General features: G+C 35.1%; 1 protein-coding gene across 3 annotated transcripts in view; it reads right to left on the bottom strand.

Annotated features, from left to right (window-relative positions):
• The window catches only part of ULK4 (unc-51 like kinase 4), a 249,791-nt gene that overhangs the window by 198,963 nt on the left and 30,480 nt on the right, over positions 1-20,348 (bottom strand). For all 3 annotated transcript variants that reach the window (XM_055803861.1, XM_055803863.1, XM_055803862.1), the window contains exon 18: positions 1,274-1,381. In XM_055803861.1, the coding sequence (XP_055659836.1) occupies positions 1,274-1,381 (108 nt within the window). The remainder of the gene's footprint in view (positions 1-1,273; positions 1,382-20,348) is intronic.

The raw sequence follows: 20,348 nt of genomic DNA, 5'->3' as shown, positions 1-20,348 counted from the left end.
GGATGTAAATCATTTTGCTGTTACAGAGCCAGTGAAAACAGAATTGTTTCAACCATTTAAGTTTAATTTCAAAATAAAATCAAGCAGTGTAAAATACTCTTGCCAAATATAATTTTCAAGTTGGAATTTTAACTTTATTTGTTTTTATTAATGGTTAAAATACATAGTTTGCAATCTGTCTGATGATGCTAAATACAATTTTTCTCTCTCAAGGAAAACTGAGAAAGTATTAAACATAGAAATATACTGTGACTGTGGATGTATTTTACATAATATAATTTCTCAGTGTAAGAACAAGTTCTGTGAGTCTCTGGGTGTTTGACAAATTTGGCAGCTGTCTAACCAAAAAAAGGACGATGCTTGCTAACCTACAAAATACAAGGCAACCACTAAATCTTTCGGAACATTGCAAAGGAACTACAGGATGTTGACAATAAAACACTTAAGTTCAGTACAAAGCCATAACTACAGTAAGCCAAAATATAGATGGTACTTTCATTCCTTTATCAAGTGACCTCACAGACTAAACTAACATGATAGCATTCAGAGTAAATAGATTATGTAGCTAATACAAAGGCTCTAGAGAAGCTAGGGCTACGCCTTTGCTCTTTGAAGTCACCTTCATTTCTAGTGAGTAAAAGAAAGTATTTTACTTTTTGAGTAAGGAAAAAGAAAGGTGAGGGTTTAGAGCAGCTGTCATCTTCAGTTCCTACTATTGACAGTATTTCTTTTCTACAAATTGCTCATTTATTTTTAATGTGAACCTACTATTTCTAGACTGAAGGTTTAAATCAATTCTAGCCAGGAATCACTGTAATTCCATTTGAAATTAGTCAGGATCATTCCATTTCCTTTCCCACCGAGTTGTGAATTCAACCATGCCGGGATAAGATCTAATATGGACCAGATATATTAATTTACTAATATCATAGGCTGTCCTGATACACCCTATTTAGTCAAAGTCTCTAGCTAAGATGTTCTACCCTTAGATCTGCCACCTGGAGGCCAGCAGTCATTATGGTGATTGACTAAATTGTTTTATGAAGTTAAAACTAGTTACTTCAGGTTGATACTTGAAGAATACAATTTAATCAATCTCAGATGAAGTACAGGATTGGACTAACATGTTTCTTACAGCACAAAAAGTATCACAGAACACACAAGGAAACTGTTGAGGATACAAATGAGAAAGTAATTTGCTTTTTTGTCTACTTTTCCATGGGAAATTTTTTTCACATTTGTTAAATTTGTAAGGATCCCTTGACAGTCTTACCTCACTGGCTATGAGGTAAAGAAGCTCCCCAAGTGCCGGTAGAAAACATTGTTTCAGTTTGCTGTTTCTGAAGTTCTCCCTGATGAGTTCAGTTAAAAGTATAATTGCCTAAAACAAACAAACAAAAAATAATCACAGAATACCATGTATAATGTTTTCTCAAGCAAAATGTCCTGTTAAGGTAACAAGCTTTATCTGAAATGCCATGTTACTGATACACTCTTCACTTATGCTAAAGAGCCATTTGCAAAGGATTTAATAAGCATGGAAAGACAAGAAAAAAGAATCATTACAAAACAGATAATACATGCTATATGGAGAAAAATGCAAGAAGTAAATAGCCTAGGTGGCAAATTATGAGCTATCCATTCTTCCCTTTCCCTCAGGACAATAGAGGTAGAGCTGCCAGGAAAAAAGAGTCGACTTGCTATTCCTATGTTTCTGTCAGAAGATCTAAAAGTTCTCATCATCATCAGGTTATAAAAAGAACAAACAAAACCCCGGTGCTATCTTTTGTGTATATATTAAATCAGAACATAGGAACACTTAAAGTTTTGTCACCTGATCTCTGAGTTTACTGGCAACTGACTGTGTGAGAACTGGACGTATCTGGATATAACTAAGTTTCTGTTTGCAAAGCTGAGATACACATACATAGATAGACAGACATTATCTATATTGAGGGGTTAGATGGAAATTGAGAATTTTTATTCATCTTGTGTAGGTGACCTAAGAAATCACTGTGCCAAACACACATGGAACAGATTCCAACCTAATGTTTAATGCTGGACTCATTCAAGAAACCAAGGACCATTTGGCTACCACACGTTAAATTGAAAAGCATGCTCTCTGCTGGCTGAGGTGTGCTCCCCAAAACCAAAAGCACTCCAATATGTACCAATCATATACAGTAGAGAAGCTAGTAGTTTCTTTAAGAAAGATGAAGCTACATGTGTTCCCCCTGCTCCAAAACATGAATGCCTTGCAAGAGTAGGAAAAGAAGACTGTTCAGCAGATACAGATTTCACAAACTTTCTATGTGCCTATGTTCCTTTGACTGCTGGGAAGGATTTAGTTCTAATACTTTTAAAGTACTTATGAGATAGAGCAAATGAGCTCTCTGAACAGATACCATCAGTGAACTGAGTGATTTCCAATACTTTACAAGATCTGATAAGTGAGATTTGAAGTTATTTTTATGTATTTTAAATAAATGGCAATATTGCACATACTATTCCATTTTAAAATGTGGAAACAGTCAACTTTTTAATTATTACTTTACATGTGAAGTGTAATGTAGAATGCACTACATTTTTTAATTAAACAGAGAAAGCATTGCTGTAAAGTATCAGCCTAGGGAAACAGAACAAGAATAGTAGTACAAGCAAATAATAACACTTATTGTGCATTTTATTATTATACAGAAAAGAAGGCAATAGAAAGCATCATATTATGATCTCCTTAATATAACAAATAGAGCATGAATTTTATTTCGTTCTTCTGCTTATGAACTCTTCCCTTCCTATTTAAGTAGCAAAACCATTATCAGCAGTATAACTGAGACATTTCTGAATGTCTGGAACAAACTGAAATGTTTATTTTATGCTGTAGTACAAAAAAATGACACTTAAAAAATTAGCTTGTTTAAAAATGTTTTAAGGTAGGACTGACTCTGTGACAGTCCTATCCCAAAGTCATTAAGTCCGGGCCTTAGATACTGATGATACTACAAATATCTGATAAGAAGCAGAAATGTTTATACAACAAAGATCATCTAACTAATCAAAACATAATGAAATAAGTACTGCATCACTGTAACAGACTTTTTATTGTTCTCTTTAGTTTAAAACTACTTTTAAAACAGTTAAACAATACAGAAAAGTTAAGGAGACAAAAAAAATTTCTCTAGTGTTTTCCCCAGTTAAGCAAGTATTGTATTATCTGCATACAGAGCACAGACTTCTATCGTTCGTCTCATTCTATTCATCTATATTCTATTTGAATACAAACATGCAACATTTCAACCTGGGCACAAGGGGTCTAAACAGCAGCAGTTCTGGGAAACCACTTCATGCAGTCAGTTTCCTCAGATACTCTGAAACTTTGCATGAGGTTTAAAGTGAGAACCTGACAGCCATTCTTTCAGACTGGTCTCAATCCAACAAAAAGATAAGAATTTTTCAGTTCTGATTACGGGCCTGCCAATGTGGGCTTCTTTCTCCTTCTGTGGAGGATCCAAGTCCAACTCACTTGAGCATCAGCTTCATTGCACACTCAAGAAACTGCTCAATTCACTTCAGCTGACTGAATCCCACCACCCTAACACTTACAAGCTTCATAGTTTTGCCTCTGTTAAGAAGCTTTCTCTAAACAGAAAAAAGCAGTCACAGCAGACAGAGATTTTCAGGTAACCCATGAGAGTTAGCTCAGATAACTGGTTTTCAGCTGAAATACTCATACAGCCCAGTGTACAGCAGAGACTGGTATTTCAGATAGTACACTTAAAACGTGGAATCACCCCACTTGGTGACCTGGAGAAGTCAAGCAGTTCACAAAATCTGGTTAAATTGTGGTGGTTAATCTGTGATTTGTTTGCCATTATGTGTTCTCTAACTTTTTCACATTCTTTACCAACACACTTCAAGCACGGGATATCATGTGACAGGGATGGAGTGGTAAAGACAGACTGTAGCCTGGGTTGAGTATGAGGCCACAGAGAGTGAACACATGCTATTGCTGATTATAATGCCACATTGTGCACTTTTCTGAACTGGAAGAAAAGCACCAGCATAATGAGGGATGACAAAATATAGCCACATTCATTTACCTACATTGTAGCTACAACAGCAGATCTTGCTTCCAAAATTTTTTTCTGGTACTGTAGCTACTAGCCAGACAAAGGATGGATGCAGCTCAAAAGAAAAATAGAGATAAACACGTTTTCTGGACATAACCAAGGAAGTAGTGTAGCTTGTGTGTTACAAATATAGGAGCGGAAAAAACTTAGGAAATGGGAAGCTTGAAGTTGAGGAAACAGATGTAGATGAAAGGACAATGTGAATGCAGAAGGAGACTAAGGGAAGTATGCAAGACTAAGAGTTTGATCTAGAGTGACAGAAAGGTGATACTGTCATCCACATGAAAAATTTACAACAAAGGTCCCAAGGAATTTTAGTTTCTCTTGTTAGAAAACTGTGGACCACAGCCACTTCAGCATTACTCCATAAGACAAGAGTCAAGCAATCTACAGTCCCTCCTCTGAAAGGGATTTAATGTGATATACCTTTGAAGAGATGTGTGGTAACTGAAGGATGCTTTTCAGTCACGAAGATACATACTCTTTAATTTGAGTAGCACACAAAAAAGATAATTAAAAACCAACACCAACCAAACCACCACCATCGACACCAACCAAACCACCAACACCAACACTGTGGTTTTCTCACAAATCATGAGAAGAGTTGGGTGGGCCAAAGGCAAAAGTTACTTGAAATAGTCCTGGCTCTCTACTTTCAAAACATGCTCTCCCCACTACCTCAAAAGGCCTTGCAAAGCACAGTCCCATCTAGTCATTAAGCAAGAAGCAGCTAAAAAGAAAGCATTATTCTGAGAGTTTTTTTCAGAAATCTAAAGAACATAAGACATTTTGAACATAAATTCCACCCCATATCAAGCAATGAATATAAATGCCAAGACACATATATTGGCTGCTGATCACTGCAAAGCAGATAGCAAATTTGTCATTATGCATACACCCCAGAAAAAAAAATATTACAAAAATATGTAATACGTTATTAAATTCTTGGTGAAACATGTATACTACATATCCACCAATTAAAAAAGTAAAAACGTAATTTAACTTTTTATCCACAAAGAACAAACACATAGAAAAACAGCATAGCTCATAAAGTATTTTAACTTGAGAGGTATTCTAGGCAGGAGACAAAAATTCTGTTGTTTTCTGAGAGAGGACCAGTAAAAATATGCATGATCTTGAAAAAACAGTAGTTCATTATCATACCTGACTTGGCGTTCAGAACAGCGAATAACCTGATATAAGAAACTACCTTAATGCTTATCAGCATCTTACAAGTCACTTCAGATTTATTGCAAGACATCATCTTCTAGAGATCTTTATCGGAAAACTACTTGTAGACTATATGGCTGGATTCTGAACAGCTTCCATTACAAGGTTTAAATTTTTTACATTGAAAAATTCATAAATGCCTAAAATCACTTGCTCAGTAAACAAATATTGTTTCCTGAACCTTTTGCTAATATGAAATGCAATTTATATTTTTGCAAGTCATAATGTTTTTGCAGTCTCCAACCTTACTGTCATTTCCATCTACATAAACAGAGGTAAAATATTGACACAAACTTCTCCAAAACTCAAAGAAAATAATCTGAAAATTAGTCTCATTTTAGCAGACTTTGCAACCAACTATTCTGTGGAGATTCCATCACAAACATTGCTAAAAAGCATAAAGGGAACTGAAAGGTGAATCAGAAAGTAATAAACCAAAAAAACAACAAGAAAAAACCCCAAGAGTTTACTGAGTTTAACAATCACCCCAGGAAACAACAACTTCCAGTCCTAAAAGTTATAAAATTTACTTTAAAAAAAAAAAAAATACTTTACAGATATACTTGGGAGTACAGCGCTTCTTCCTCAGTGCACTGAAGAGTTTTTATCCTCAGCTTTCCTTGATTTTCCTTCACCTTCTGACCTTAACAGCTTCATAACTCCAGTCTTTGTACAGAGAAATCATATAAAAATTGGAATTGTAGTGTTCAAACGAAAGCAAAAAAAATCTACTAAACAAACTTTGACCTTTTCCCTCCCCCTTTTTCTTAATGTACTGCTATGTTCATTAACTGTTTTCTTTAACTGCTTTCAGAACATTTCCTCAGAAGTTATTCAGGAACTTTAAATAGCCTGCCATTCCAAACAGCACTGCACTTACATATTTCAAAAATAAATGTATCAGTAGGTTTTCCAGCTTCTAATATATCAGCTTAAGAAAACAGTACTCAGGTTGTTTCAAGTGCAGTTCTGCACTAAATGACGAACACACAATGACATCATTTTCTCCTTTATTAGATTTGTTTTCTACAGCTATACAAAACTACTCTTGCTTTTGTGATGAAATACATATTTTGAGAACTTTCACTGTGGAATCAATACTACTAAAAGTACTAAAAGCATTAACAGAAATTATCCATATTCAGTTAACACTTCTAAACTTTGTCTCTTTAGATTGAGGGTGAACATGTCATGAAAATAGTAGTTAGACTACACAAAACTGAAGAGCTATGTGGTAACACAAGCTGCAGACAATAGTCCCAGCAGACTAGCTAGGAACATTAAATCATCATGATACCTAAGTTACAATTGCCTGCTTCTTTGCAGGCAGGACTCGATGAAGAAATCAAATTGTACATCTGCTATAGAGAATCAAGGCAGGCTGTTCAGGATTATCAGCTTTAATGATATATTTCATCCAGCAGAAAACCCTGATTTAGTACCAACACTAAACTTGTTTTGCACCTTCATTTTCCCAAATCACAGTTAATAAATTTAATAATGGCAAATTGTTATGATACACTATCTAAATAAATTTATGCATGCAGTCCTGAATTTCTCAGAATCTTATGTGAATTAGATTTTGTATTTAGTAATAATTAAATAATTAAAACTTTGTTTTTAGTAAACTATTCCTTTGCTCCCTTATATTCTCACTATTATTCTGTTTGGCTGCCTTATTACTCACTTGAAATTTTTCAAAACTGTCATTAACATTAAATAATGCTGGCTAGATTTTTCCATCTTTCATGGGTTTTTTGTTGTTCATTAAAATTAAGAATTTAAGATTTAAAATTAATTATAATGAAAACAAAGAACAATGTTTGATATTGGTGAAAAGAAATTACTGTTTCTCACTCTCCTAGATTTCAGGACTAGCAGACCTAGTTATTATTTTTATGCTGAAGTGATAAGAAGAGGAAGTCATTCTCCTGATATTCCAATTCCTGCTCTTTTCTCATATTTGAATGAAAAGTGGTAAAACTGAGTTAACTAACTTCAAACTAAGAAGTTACTTTTCTGTGCACTAACAAAAACTGCCAAAAAGCTAGTCAACACTGCAGTAAATTCAAATGTTCATTTTAAAGAAAACTGGTTTATTAAACAAGAGAGAAACCTGTCTGAAGAAATCTGAGCCATACGATTAGTGACTGACTCATGACAAAACTGTTAAACCTTTGTTAAAGAGAAACAGTGTAAGTTGCATGAATTTTTATGTGTGTGGAGTTGATGTCCATTAAAGGTTAATTTTAGTAACAGCAAGTAGGTTAATAACAAGAAAAGCACAATTAAATTAGCAGAACCACAGACTAATAGAACTGTATGGGGGTAATGTGGCAGAAGGCACTGAACATGAAGTCAGTACATGTCATAGGGAATACTCACTGTTCTTAAATGTTTATGGTCTCTCAAATACAAGTCTATATTTACCATGATCAGATAATGGCCTCTCTTTCTCTGGAGAGCATGCAGTCTAACATTTGCTCTATGATTTTCCTCTGTTCACTGAACACATTTAAGTAATCAAATATTAAACAAGTGCAAGAAACAGGAGCTCACAGAACACATCACATACTGAACAGGAAGAGTGTCTGTGCCGTTAACCACACTTAAGATCTTCATGTGTTCTCCGCCACAGAAGCTATGAAACACAAAGTTTTAATTCATCATCTACATTATAAGCACCATTATACATATACACAAATATTTTTATCAAAATACATTTAATGTTATATACTATAAAGCATTTATGAATATGTAATTTTAAGAACATATTTTAAATGTCCTATAAGTAAAACGGCAAGCTATTTTTCCTGCTGTGTCATGTGCACAGATTACTTTTGATCTTGACAATAGTGATTTGCACAAGATTTAAAATATTCTTGCATCCTTTCATAAGGCAAAATATAAGACTTGAAAAAACTCTGCCCAAAAGCTTTGATTCAATGTTAAAAGGCGGTATAAATTTTAGATAAAGTACATTACCTGGTAAAACACACAACAGAAAAATTAAGTTTATTTGAATTATGAAGTCTGATAAATAAAGTCTCCTTCTTCCCTACAGTACATTATTTTTTCTTTTCAATTTGCCTATATTTTCCCTTTTAAAGAAGTAAATAGTAATGAACTGCAAGTCCTACACTGTCTGGTAGAAGACAAGAAAAAATATTCATAGAATATTATATCATATCATAGAAGACAAGAAGAGAAAAAAGAAGAAATATTCATAACTGAGTAGACAGTCATTACCTTCATCTACACTAGTGTGTGGAGTTGATGTATTACTACTATCTGTAGTAGATTCTCAAGCCATTTCAAGCTGTATCTAGAAGTTTCTCTCCAGTTTCAGGAGTCCATAAGTAAAAATAACAGCATAGTAAAAAAGAAGGTATTTTATATCTTAAGATGTAAAGAGGCAACGTATAGATTTACCATACTGCTCCATCTCTGATCTATTAGCATGACTATCAGCAAGTATTAGTGTGAATTAAAACGTACTTGTAATTCTGAAAACCCTTACAGTGACAAAACTGCCAGTGCTTCAAGCACAATGGAAATTAGTTTTCCGTTCATTTTCTTGTGTATACACACATCACATAACGTGGAGAAGTAATGTGAAAGCACTCTCAATAAGCGGACAAAGTATGCCGTGGTTATATTATCAGTAACGAGAAAAGAAACTACAGCAATATTTATACCAAGTATGCATCTTTAAAATGGCCCATTTTAAAAAAAAAAAAAAAAAAAAAAAAAAGAGACTAGCAGCCTTCTCCAAACATCTCGAGCATGTTGCCTACTTCCCTTCTCAATAGAGTATTGTATTGGGCAGGGCTGATCCCCATAGCAGCCCTCCCAGTGCTGTGCTTGTACTGGTACCTAGAAAAGTGGTGATAACACACCAGTGTTTTTTGCTACTGCTGAGCAGTGCTCGCACAGCCATGAAGGCTGTCTCTCCAACATTCCCTTGCTCCCACCAGCAGGGTGGTAGTGAGAAAGATCTCGGGAGGGGACACAGTCAGGACAGCTGACCCAGAGTGACCAAAGGGATATTCCATGCCATATGACGTCTGCTCAGATATAAAAGCTAAGAAAAAGGAGGAGGAAGGTGGGGGCATTCTTATTTACAGCATTTGTCTTTTGGAGCAACCGCTACCCATACCAAAGCCCTGCTTCCTGGGAAGTGGTTGAACATTGCCTGCTGATGGGAAGTAGAGAATAACATCTTTTGTTTCCCTTTGATTCCACACGCATGCTCTCTGCTATTGCTTTATTAATCTGCCTTTCTCTCGTCCCACAAATGGCTTATTTTCCCCCCACACCCCTGTTCTGCTGAGGAGAGGTGTGATAGAGCAGCTTGGTGGGCACCTGGCATCCAGCCAAGGTCAACTCTCCACAAAAATTAAGAGTTAAAATATTACAAGGGATTAACAAATCCATCAGGAGTTGGATCCATGTGTACCTGTGATCCACTACACCTCAGTGAAAGCTAGTTAAATATCCTGAAATAAACAAGTGGCTTGACTGAAGAGTTAGGTGGCAAGATGGAAACAGATAGTTTTGTCCAACTTGTATAGGGTGCAGATACAAGAAGAAAGGGTCTGAAACGGTGAAATATTCAGGTTTTGCAAATTTTGTGTTCAATACAATAAACTGGGTGATGGAAGAAGGAGGACTGAAGGGAGATCTGACCAGCAGACTATGGATGTGGTACTAACGTTGTCCAGAATGTAGAAAAAAAGATAAGCAGATGTACAACATATTGCAGAGTTTATGCAGAAATATAGCTCCTCCAGGGAGCAATACCAGATGGATGTGTGACATTTTTCTAGATGGAATACAATGCAAAATTGATTCACCATACAAACTCTTACCTTTTCAACTTTTACATAACTGCTGTAGGAAGAGGTCTTAGCAGATGAGTAGCCAACCAGATGTCATTAACTCAACTGGAGGCTCCATCAACTTCCTCTGGAAACAACTCAAGATCCCAAAGTGATACAAGCAGACACAAATAGTAGGAATTAACTTACAAATCTGTTATGTTGACTAACAAAAAATGCAGCTAAAAGAACTGTCTACAAGCTTTGGGGTTTGTTTGTTTGTTGGTTGGGTTTTTTTAAGAAAAAAATTTATAGCTGTTATTCCTCCTAGTTTGTCACGACAGATGTATTATTACATGATGTCAGTTGCAGGTGTTAATGAATATATCTGACTTCCACCCCAGCCCTTGAATTTGAAGCTGTTTAATGACAGGAAGGATTAGGTAAAAAGATTTGCTTCAAACAGGAGAGAGATCCTGTTTTCATTTTTGCCAAGGGCAGGAAAGAAAAAAAATTGCTCAGGAGCCCAGAAATTGAAGGGTCCCTGAATTAGAAAGATTTCTGCCTTAATAACTGAGGTCAGTGGCTATCAGCTGGAGCTGCTTTACATCTAAAATAACTAGAATAACTGGAAATAGAAACCGGTCTTCACAGAATAAGATTTGGCAGCAGCATTCAAAGGAAAGGGCTTTTTTTTTTTTTTTTTTTTAATTCTTCCTTGCCTTTTCCCCTCTCTCTCCTTTTTTGTTTTCCTATATTTTACTATCATCATTATATGCAGGTTTCTACCATTCATCCTTGCCTTTTCTGAATATCAAGTTGCTGAATTTTTATTCTTTTCATAACTCAATGTGAGGTTACTCTAAGACATCTTCTGCTTCCAGGTAGTGGGCCTGTTATCCACTTGATTTAGAAGCCATGCTGATGACACTCTTTAAAACCAATATCCATCAATAAAATATCCATGTAGGATGTTTTAGATTGGTTAATTCGATATAGAATTTCTCTTACTTTAACATACTCTATAGACATAGAGGATTTTCCACAAATGTTCTTTGAAATTAGGTCTCATTATTGATTATTGCAAATTCCTGCATTCTGCTGTAAGAGTGCAAGCCAGAACAACATCTGGCTAGGAATTTCCTTCTTCTCTACAGAATTACTTTTTAAAATGTGTTTCAGACCAAAAAAATCGCATTATATTTCCAGATGATAGCTGAAAGAGCTGGCGTTCAGAGGAAAATCTAGGACTGCAAGCCATATACAACTGATCTTGCCTAACACTGAGCCTGATTTCAGTGTCTTTTAGTGCTGTAACCACAAGGCAGTAGGAAATTAGGCTTTTCAGCTACAGCCAGTGTGCAATTTCTATCACTAAAACATGTTGTAGCCTAATTGTGTCAATCAAGAAGGCATGTGCTTTAGGGAAGAAGGCTGGATTTTTCTACTTTTCTTACTAGTCTATGATTTGATTAATTTGCAAGTGTGAGACAAAATAAAATGGGAAAAGGGTTCTCTTTTAGGTTCATTCTTCAAGGTACATACTTAGTTGCAAGAGCTAAACACTTCAATGAGCAAAGTGTACAACAATTCACGTTGACACAAAGTTGGATGACTGAAAAGAAATTAAAAGTATAGAAAATATATTAAACCCAAATTCTCAGTTATGTCAAGCTTTAATAAAAAGAGGACTAATAGCAGCACAACATAGAATGGCAATGTTATATGACGTGACTTTGCAAACACCAGGCAAGCAGCATCAAAATTATGCCAGGAAATATTTAAAACCTCACATAAATACGTGTTTTCCAGAATTAGTAGAAAGAGTCATGTATTTCATGTCAGGAAGCTTAGGTATGAAAAATTCTTCAGTGTGGTCTCTCTTGCTCACAGCAAGAATGCTAACTTAACTGTCTCCTGTATGTATTTGATGGTTCTGCTGATACTGTAGCAATGTAAGAAAAGCAAGTCTTTCACTTCTTCCACAGGAAAAAAATGTGTTCTTGCTAGGTTATTGTTAACTACAGAAACAATATTCCATCTAGTTCACTTAGCCTTTCACACCCCATGCATATCTCCAGTGTATATGACATATCCATTTACTCATAAAGCAACAGCTGTCAGCTGCACAGTAAAACAGAAAAACGGAAAGGGGGGAAATCATACACTGTAAACAGATTTGTCTTAGAAATAATAAACTTTAAAAGATCTCCTGGAGCTGTCCTCCTTAATACATAAAATTCTTTGCCCTGTAGTGTACCTCTTCTTTAACATATTAAAAGTTCAAATTAGCTAGAAAAGTTATTTGAAACTAAGAGGAACCTAAAAGTTATTTGGAACTAAGAGAAGCCTTTCGCAAATCTAAGAAATAAGAGAAACATATCAGTTTCAAACTATTCATTTTGAGATTTACCTTAATTTTCATTTTGCTCTACAAAATTTACCCACAGTACGCCAGTGCAAGTAACATAAATTGATGCTACAAGCAAAGACCAAAGTCTATCCATGATGCCAGATAATACTAGTCCAAGAACACATCTAATTTAGATCTACAACACGTGACAAATTCATATCTCAGTCACGTGATACACAACCATACAAAATTCTATACTCTTACTTTAATGTGTTGTTTTCATTAAAACTGGGATAACATAAAAAGAAAAGCATTCAGACACTCATTTCAGCATTGTCCCCTGCAAACATTTGACACTTCTTACCCAATTTCTACCAAAGTAAGAGTAAAAAAAAATTAAAAAAAAATATTACTTTTTTTTGAAACCTCTAGAAGCAAAACAGCAACATACAAACTCATTTATTTTTAAAAAGGCAATACATACATGAAAAAATTTTGAACACACTACAGACAGAAGAAGTTCAGACATTATTAAGTTTTAGAACACGCCCTCCTAAACCAAGGATTTTCTGTTTAAACTTTGAGATAGCTAACAAGGAAAGAGATGAATACGCTAAATGGTAGCCTTCATATAATTAAGTTTAGAAGTCAGCCAAGTGCAAATCAATTCATGAGAAAGCAGGCTCTGTTAGCAGACAGATCTGCTTGTTAGCAGTAAAAGTAAGGAGCGTTCAAGTATCCCTACTGCATTTCCTACATACAGATTTAGCTGCCTTACGTTAATTAGAGAGGGAACTGCAGGCAGTAAGTGCTCTTGGGGCTTTAGAATATTTTGAATTTTTCCCTCTTCATGAAACAGCTCTCAGTGCTCTTGAGAGTACAGGCTTTACAAAGAAAGCTAAGGATATATTCCCAAAGGTAACTGGTGAAGTGGCTGACAGTTTATTTGTTAACATCACATTCATTTAGTACCATTGACAGGCTGAATCTTTCCATTTTTAATGCTGCAGGATAACCACCCTTAAGTTTTTGGGAAAAAAGCAGCAAGGTACTTCAAATTTCCCATCTGGGATTTCCTCTTACTTGTCTTGATTTTTTTTTTCTTTATAAAAAAAAATCAAATGCATTATTCATGTTGCACTGTGTGTGTACGAATAAAGCAAAAAACCTCTAAGATATCATTTTCAGTTTAGATTCCCAAATACAACAAATAAAAGCAAAATTATTCCATGCATACACAGAGCAGGACACAAGTGATATGCTAAAGCCTCAGGAAACTGATGCCAGAGGAGGGGGGAACTGAAATTAGTTCAGCAAAAGCCTACATAGTACAACAGTCAGAAAAACTAAGCTTCCTGCTGCACAGTACATACATAATAAAGGCAGCTGTCAGGTACGTGGTACACTTCACACAATCATCATTTTCTTCTGGAAGTAAGTTAACCTGAAACTGCTTATCACCTTAGGATCAAACCAAAAAGGGAAATCCTATTCAAGACTCCTCCAGATGCCTTCCAAATCAAAGCAGCTTCCAGGTTTTAGTCTTTGCAGCCCTAGAAAAGGATGGCTTGCACAAACTAATCCATGAACTATTAATTTCTTTTACACTCCTCCTGCTTAACAGCAACCTCTGCTCTCAAGGCAAATATGAAATTGGGAGACTTAGGGACAGAAAACATATGTAAATTATATGTTTTAAGTTCTCTATGCAGCTGAATTGAAGGAAAAACATAAGCATTATTTACTAGCCTAACATCTATGATTATGTTACTTTTAAAAAGTAAGAACTATTGGGTCCAAGTCTGTTTCTTAGTAGGTTTTACACAGTAGAAATTTCTTTACATATTTCCAGTTCTGAAATGGAAAATAAGAAATGAAGTATTTCAGGTTTTTTGAGTAAATTTAGTCCTCCCTGACATAATTCCCATTAAAAGAAATTATTGATTCTACAGTTGTCTTGCATGTAAAACTCCCTTCAATGGGAGCCGCTTGTCTGCAAAAGATACCTGGGAATAATCTAGGACAGTGGAATAACCAACTTAAAACGTGGCAACTTACTTCACTACCACAGAATTTAAGTAAAAAAAAAAAAAAAAATCAATAGTAATATAGAGAGTTATTATATTATAGTGAAAAAATATTACTTTTAACTACAAATGTAAAATATTTTAACTAAGTAGGACTTAAAACTATTCTCACTGTACATTTACATTATAATGCATAGAATGAAAGAAAAAATGGAGTTATAGCATGTCATACAAAGAGTTTAAACAGCTACATTTTAAACTGTATGATTGTTTTATGCTAAAAGGTAAAATATGAGATCTTAAGCCTCAAATACTAGTTGTGTTAAAGAAGTCATTATTTAACAGCATTTTTGTGAGATAATTATGTTTCTTTAGCTGAGGTAATATGCAAATAGCTAACTGTACAAAGTAAATGACTATGCAATGTTAAAAAAAATTAAAAGCTTAAAGCAGAGCTTTAAGCTTAAAGTGAAATAAGAAACATTTCCCACTTTAAAAAGAAATACAGTGGGAATGGCCATTTGTCCAGAAAACAAAGTCACATTATGCTTTAAATAGAAGTCTCACAGCTTGTGTTGCAAAAATATTACAGTCAAGATGACCAAAGATATCAAATGGTTAGAATTAAAAAAAAAAAGTGATTACAGGATTTATACACTGAAATAGTCCTGCAAGCTGTCTGGTGACACATGAAACACTTCCATCATTATAACCAATTATGAAGAACCAGTTTAAAATGTTCTCTGATTTAAGATGTGTTACCCTATACATAAGCAACTTAAATATGGCAATCTTACACCCACACTGCACATCAGTCTCAAAGCACATATACAGAAGAATAAAGGTAATATTTTTTCCCCCAATGTTTCACTCGAAAATTGAAGTAGATTTTAGTGTTCTTTCTTCAAAAAATAAGTTTACTTCTGAAATAAGTAACATTAAAAAGGTACACAACAATATTAAAGGTAAATGAGTCCTCCCAGCTACAAACAACACATTCAATAAATATAAAGAAGAATCTGACATAAGTCAATGTATATACCAGTTATAAACAACTGTGACAGTAAATTAAGGGTTTGTATGACTATTTTTATCCTAAAAAAAGTGTTACTCTATCTAAAATCAAAATATATGGAAAGAAATCATAAAAGAAATCATTTCACAAGATAAATCTTTGCCAATAAAAACCACAAGATGTCAGCTGGATCAAACTGCTTTTAAGATTTGTGAGTGGTCAGCTCCAGATGCTTTTTTAAAAAAGGTTCAAAAAACCCTCAAAGGGAACTTGGACACCCTACTTTAAATTATCTTCCAAGTCCAGTTAGGTACCGACCTTAAAACTGAGGCACGCACTGTTAGAAATTTTCAGAAATGTTTTGCCAGCACCTGCTATTGTATGTCAGACACTCCCATCACCTATATCAACACAAAAGTTCTCTGAAAATTGCCAGCTTCCCAGCTTTCACTTTCTCATGTGGAAAGGCACTTCTTTGTATCATTATGCATCCTCTCATTGGATCTTAATTTGCCACTTTTCAACTTCATGAAGTGGCTTTATTCTTAAACTACAACATGAGAAAAACATTCCAATATATTTTTTCCCTATGTCATTCAGCATTTGAGGATAATTCAAAGATTTTTTACTAAAGAATCTGACACTCTTCAATACCCTCAGAGGTCTTCTAATTGATCGTTCTTGGTTTTCCTCCAAATCTCACCTTTAACTCCTACAATGCCTTTCTTTTAGATAAGTGAACTTGAATTGGACATAGCATTTCAGTAAAAGTTGATGGTGGGGACGTCCCCCCCTCTACCTTAAAACCCAGGCTGAGAGAATATTATGGGGCAATGGGGTGGGGTGGATTTGAACAAAACTCGACACTAAGCTACAAACTTGATAATATCTAACAGAAATCCTATGTTTTGCCTAGTAGAAAGAAAAAGTGGGAAAACAGTAATCAGAAAATGCTTTGAAGTTATAATTGGAAACAGATAGTCATACCCAGTAACTAGAGAAGTATTTCATTCAAAATATTCAGTTTGATGCTTTCGTACTTTTAATGCTATCTGATTGCTCAAGTTAGGAACCATAAACCTCAGCATTCTCAAAAATAAAAACGCAATTTCTTTTTAAATTAAAATTCTTTTTTCCTGAAAAAATATAGATAAGTTTAATATACTAAAAGTTCAAAACTATGGTGTAAATCTAAGACCATTCTGATTTAGAGTATGTATGATTAAAAACCAAATTTGTATGCCTATTAGTATAAAGAAGAATGAGCTCTCACTTCTCTATCTAGTCCTAATAATTGAACTGAATGCAAGACAGGTGAATGAATGACAGACAAGAGGAACATGCATAGAAAGACTTATTGGCTGCAGAATTTTTTAACATTGACTACATGGCACACTTCAGCAGACTGTTCCATATTCTTATTTGCTACACAGAGACATTCAGTCAGAGTTTGATACCATAATTTCAGCCATTTCAAGCCAGTATATCTAGTGTTACCATCAATAAAACCAGACTCAATATTGCTCTATCTCCTCCTTTGGGCTGGCACCAGCATTCACACATTGAGCTGGATGACAGAACGGATGCAAGTTTAAATGAGCCTGATATAAAACAAAGAGCTCCTTCTAATCTAGATCAGTTCCCTATTGATTACTCATCTTAAGATCACAGTCAATAGTGATGGTTCATCAGCTCGGGACATTTTTGAGATACATTCCTGCTACACAAAAAAACCTGATCTCATCATAACAAAGAAATGTAAACCCCAAATATCTCAAAGCTCAGTGTTTAGAATACTCAGATATAATATGAGAAGACCAACATACATGCTCTTGCTATAAAGCTGTAAGTAGATACAGTAAAACACCACTTCTCTCCATTGTATAACAGCATATGACTTTCAGAAGGGATACAGAAAGACTGGCAGATCAGAGGTTCACACCAGTCCCTTAAAACTGAAGCACTGCACCTAGCCACCTACCCACATACGTGTTCACTTCTGTGTCTGCCGAAAAGCTCCCAGAAGTAGGGGGAAACTAAGTATCAAAACATCTGATGGGAAGCTGTTTCGCCTCTCAACTGTGATACATATAAAGACTTCAGGACATCAGTAGGCATCCACATGCTGTATGTGAATGTAGAGTCTGCCTTTTCCCCCTCACATATGTTACCCTTAATTCTCCCTTAACAAGCTTCTCTCTGAAGCTTACAATAGCCCAGGTCACTATCGTCTTTATGATAGAAGTAGCTGAAGAACACCGACTTGGTGTTTCATAGTATCAATTTAGGAGGAATATAAATTATGCCTAGAATCCTGAATGAAATATTGAAAACACAGACAAAGGTCTGCCAGAGAGCTTTGCATCTTCCAGAGATGCAGATATTTATCTACTGAAGAAAAGAATCCTAGCAGCAAAGCTCTTAATTATCCCAAAAGTAACAGTCTTGTAGGCGGGGAAAAAAAACCAACCAAAAAAACACACAGCATTTTTACTATTATACAAACTAAATTGAAGACTGTTGCAAAGAGATATATGGGCAACACCACTGACATAATTTTAGCAGAAAATTTACTATTTCATCTCTCAAAAAAACAGAGGACTAAGAAAATAGCGTCAAGTAGATGTCTTTTAAAAGTGTACAGGTTTTGCTTTGATCAGGCAATTAGTTTAAGAAAATTGCAAAAAGTTATTTGATCCTGCATTCAGCAATGTAAGTTTTCCATTCCCTCGCTAAGAATTTCCACGTTTTCTACTACGTACCTGGTGCAGATTCCAAATATAAAGCAAGCCCAATTGACTGGATTGATAAAATCGATTTTTTTGAAAGGGGGAAAAAAAGCATCTTCCTTCAATTATGATAAAAGGTCTTAATATTTTAACAATCCAGAATTGCCACTCTTGACAGATTCATTGTAGTTAATTTAATTATATCTACATTTTCTGTTTATTCACTCAGAAAAACTTTTCTCAAACACTCAGTGAGTTTCTGCCAGCAGAGGCCAATTGGCCTAAGAAATATTTATCTTTTATTTGTTTGTCTTCCTGCCACATGTCCCAGGCAAGTATGTACGTTATATTTAGTGGACTGGGTTGTTGAAAACAAATTGAAGAAATGTATTACAGAGGTTGAAATGTTACTAAAAGTCATTCAGAAAACTTAAATGGAATCTCCTTTCACTGTTACAAAACTATTAAGTCACAATCCTGATTATGCCAGAAACATAACTCGAAGATTTTAATCATTTTACAAAACAGTGGACATGTGTGTGTGCACGCACATGTACAAGTACTCACACACACTTTGTTACAGCTCCCATCTCCTGCCTACAGATAATTTTTTAATTGGATCTTTTTTTGTTTGGTTGGGGGTTTTTTGTTTTGTTTTTTTGTTTGCTTGTTTGTTATTTTGGGGGCTTTTGTTTTGACCTAAGAGCTATCAGGTCAAACCAAGGAAAGTGCCTTTGAAGGAAACAAATACACTGAAATTATTATAATTGTGGGCAGACTCAGTAAGTTATTTACAATAAAACAACATTAAAACTAAATAGGTTGGGAATAAATGGCCAAATGAAACCATTTTTATTTGAATCTCTTTATAATATGGGCAGACATGGATAGACCTAGAAACAGGAGTTATCATAGACATAAGCTAGGAACACGACTTAAAATCAGCATTCTGCCTGAATTTGAATGACAACAAACTGCAGACCTAGACAAAAGTAGTACAATCAGACTAGCTAGAGTCTACATATGAATTTACAGGTTCTAAAACTGCACCTGTTACAATGCAGCTGTAGAAAACAACCACCAAATTGTACTTCAAAAACTCAGAAAAAAAGGCTCAAATTATATGGAGTTCCAATTTGGATTGAAACAGAAATCAGGACATTCCACTGCTTTGACAAAGGAATCACATTCTAAGGTCACTACTATGGAAATCATCTAATATGCTGTCATTCTCCATGGGCTATTTAGTTTACTAATTTGGCCATGGAATTCCATAAGCCACAGGCTTTGCAAAGAAACCTGCAGTGTGAAGGCTGTAGCAGGTTCTCTGAGCCCTTTAATCACTCAGCAGAGCACTGTACCCAGGTCTGTAAAAAAACCAGGCACAGCTGCCTCGGTCATAGTGTGAGACTGGCATTCCCAATCAGCAGATTTAAAAAAGGTAAGGAAAAGGACTAGATTTTTGCCTCCAAAAGAACAGAGAAAGCATGACTCAACAGGTGGAGGCGGCTGGTCTCCTACCAAACAGAGAAGGACATAGCTCCCTGAAATGGAGGCATTCTGTGGAGTTGCTCTATCACCTCTTAACAAAATAAAAAACTGTGTCTGAAATCTCACATCAGAGTGGCTGTGTCCTACATGGCAGAAGGCCCAATCTATTCACAGAGAGGTAAGAACAACAGCTTCTTTCAATAAATAAGCCACATTAGATAGAAACAAGTCTCCCTATCTTGGGAAGTATTATTCTTCAGTAAAAAGAAGAATAAGCAGATTTTTCTTTCCAAGAATCCTGGAAAGAATCTTTTTTTCATAGAATCTAGTTCCTTAAGAACCAGTTTCAAAACCTAAATACAAAGATAAAATGTTAAAGTTTAAGTGTCTTCCTAAAATGACTAGGAATAAATAAGAGGAAATGATGTTTCAGATTTGTAAAGAGCAAATTCCATGGAAAAAAATTACATTACTAAGTCAGAAAAAAACCTGGCCTTTCAACAACTTCTACTGGAATTTCCAGATAGAAGACATTACACCTAAAATGTTTTCA

Source organism: Falco peregrinus, chromosome 5 (assembly GCF_023634155.1).
Source record: "Falco peregrinus isolate bFalPer1 chromosome 5, bFalPer1.pri, whole genome shotgun sequence".
In the NCBI taxonomy this organism is placed as follows: Eukaryota; Metazoa; Chordata; class Aves; order Falconiformes; family Falconidae; genus Falco; species Falco peregrinus.
The sequence above is the reverse complement of the archived record's forward strand: the minus strand, read 5'-3'. Positions and strand labels throughout refer to the sequence as shown.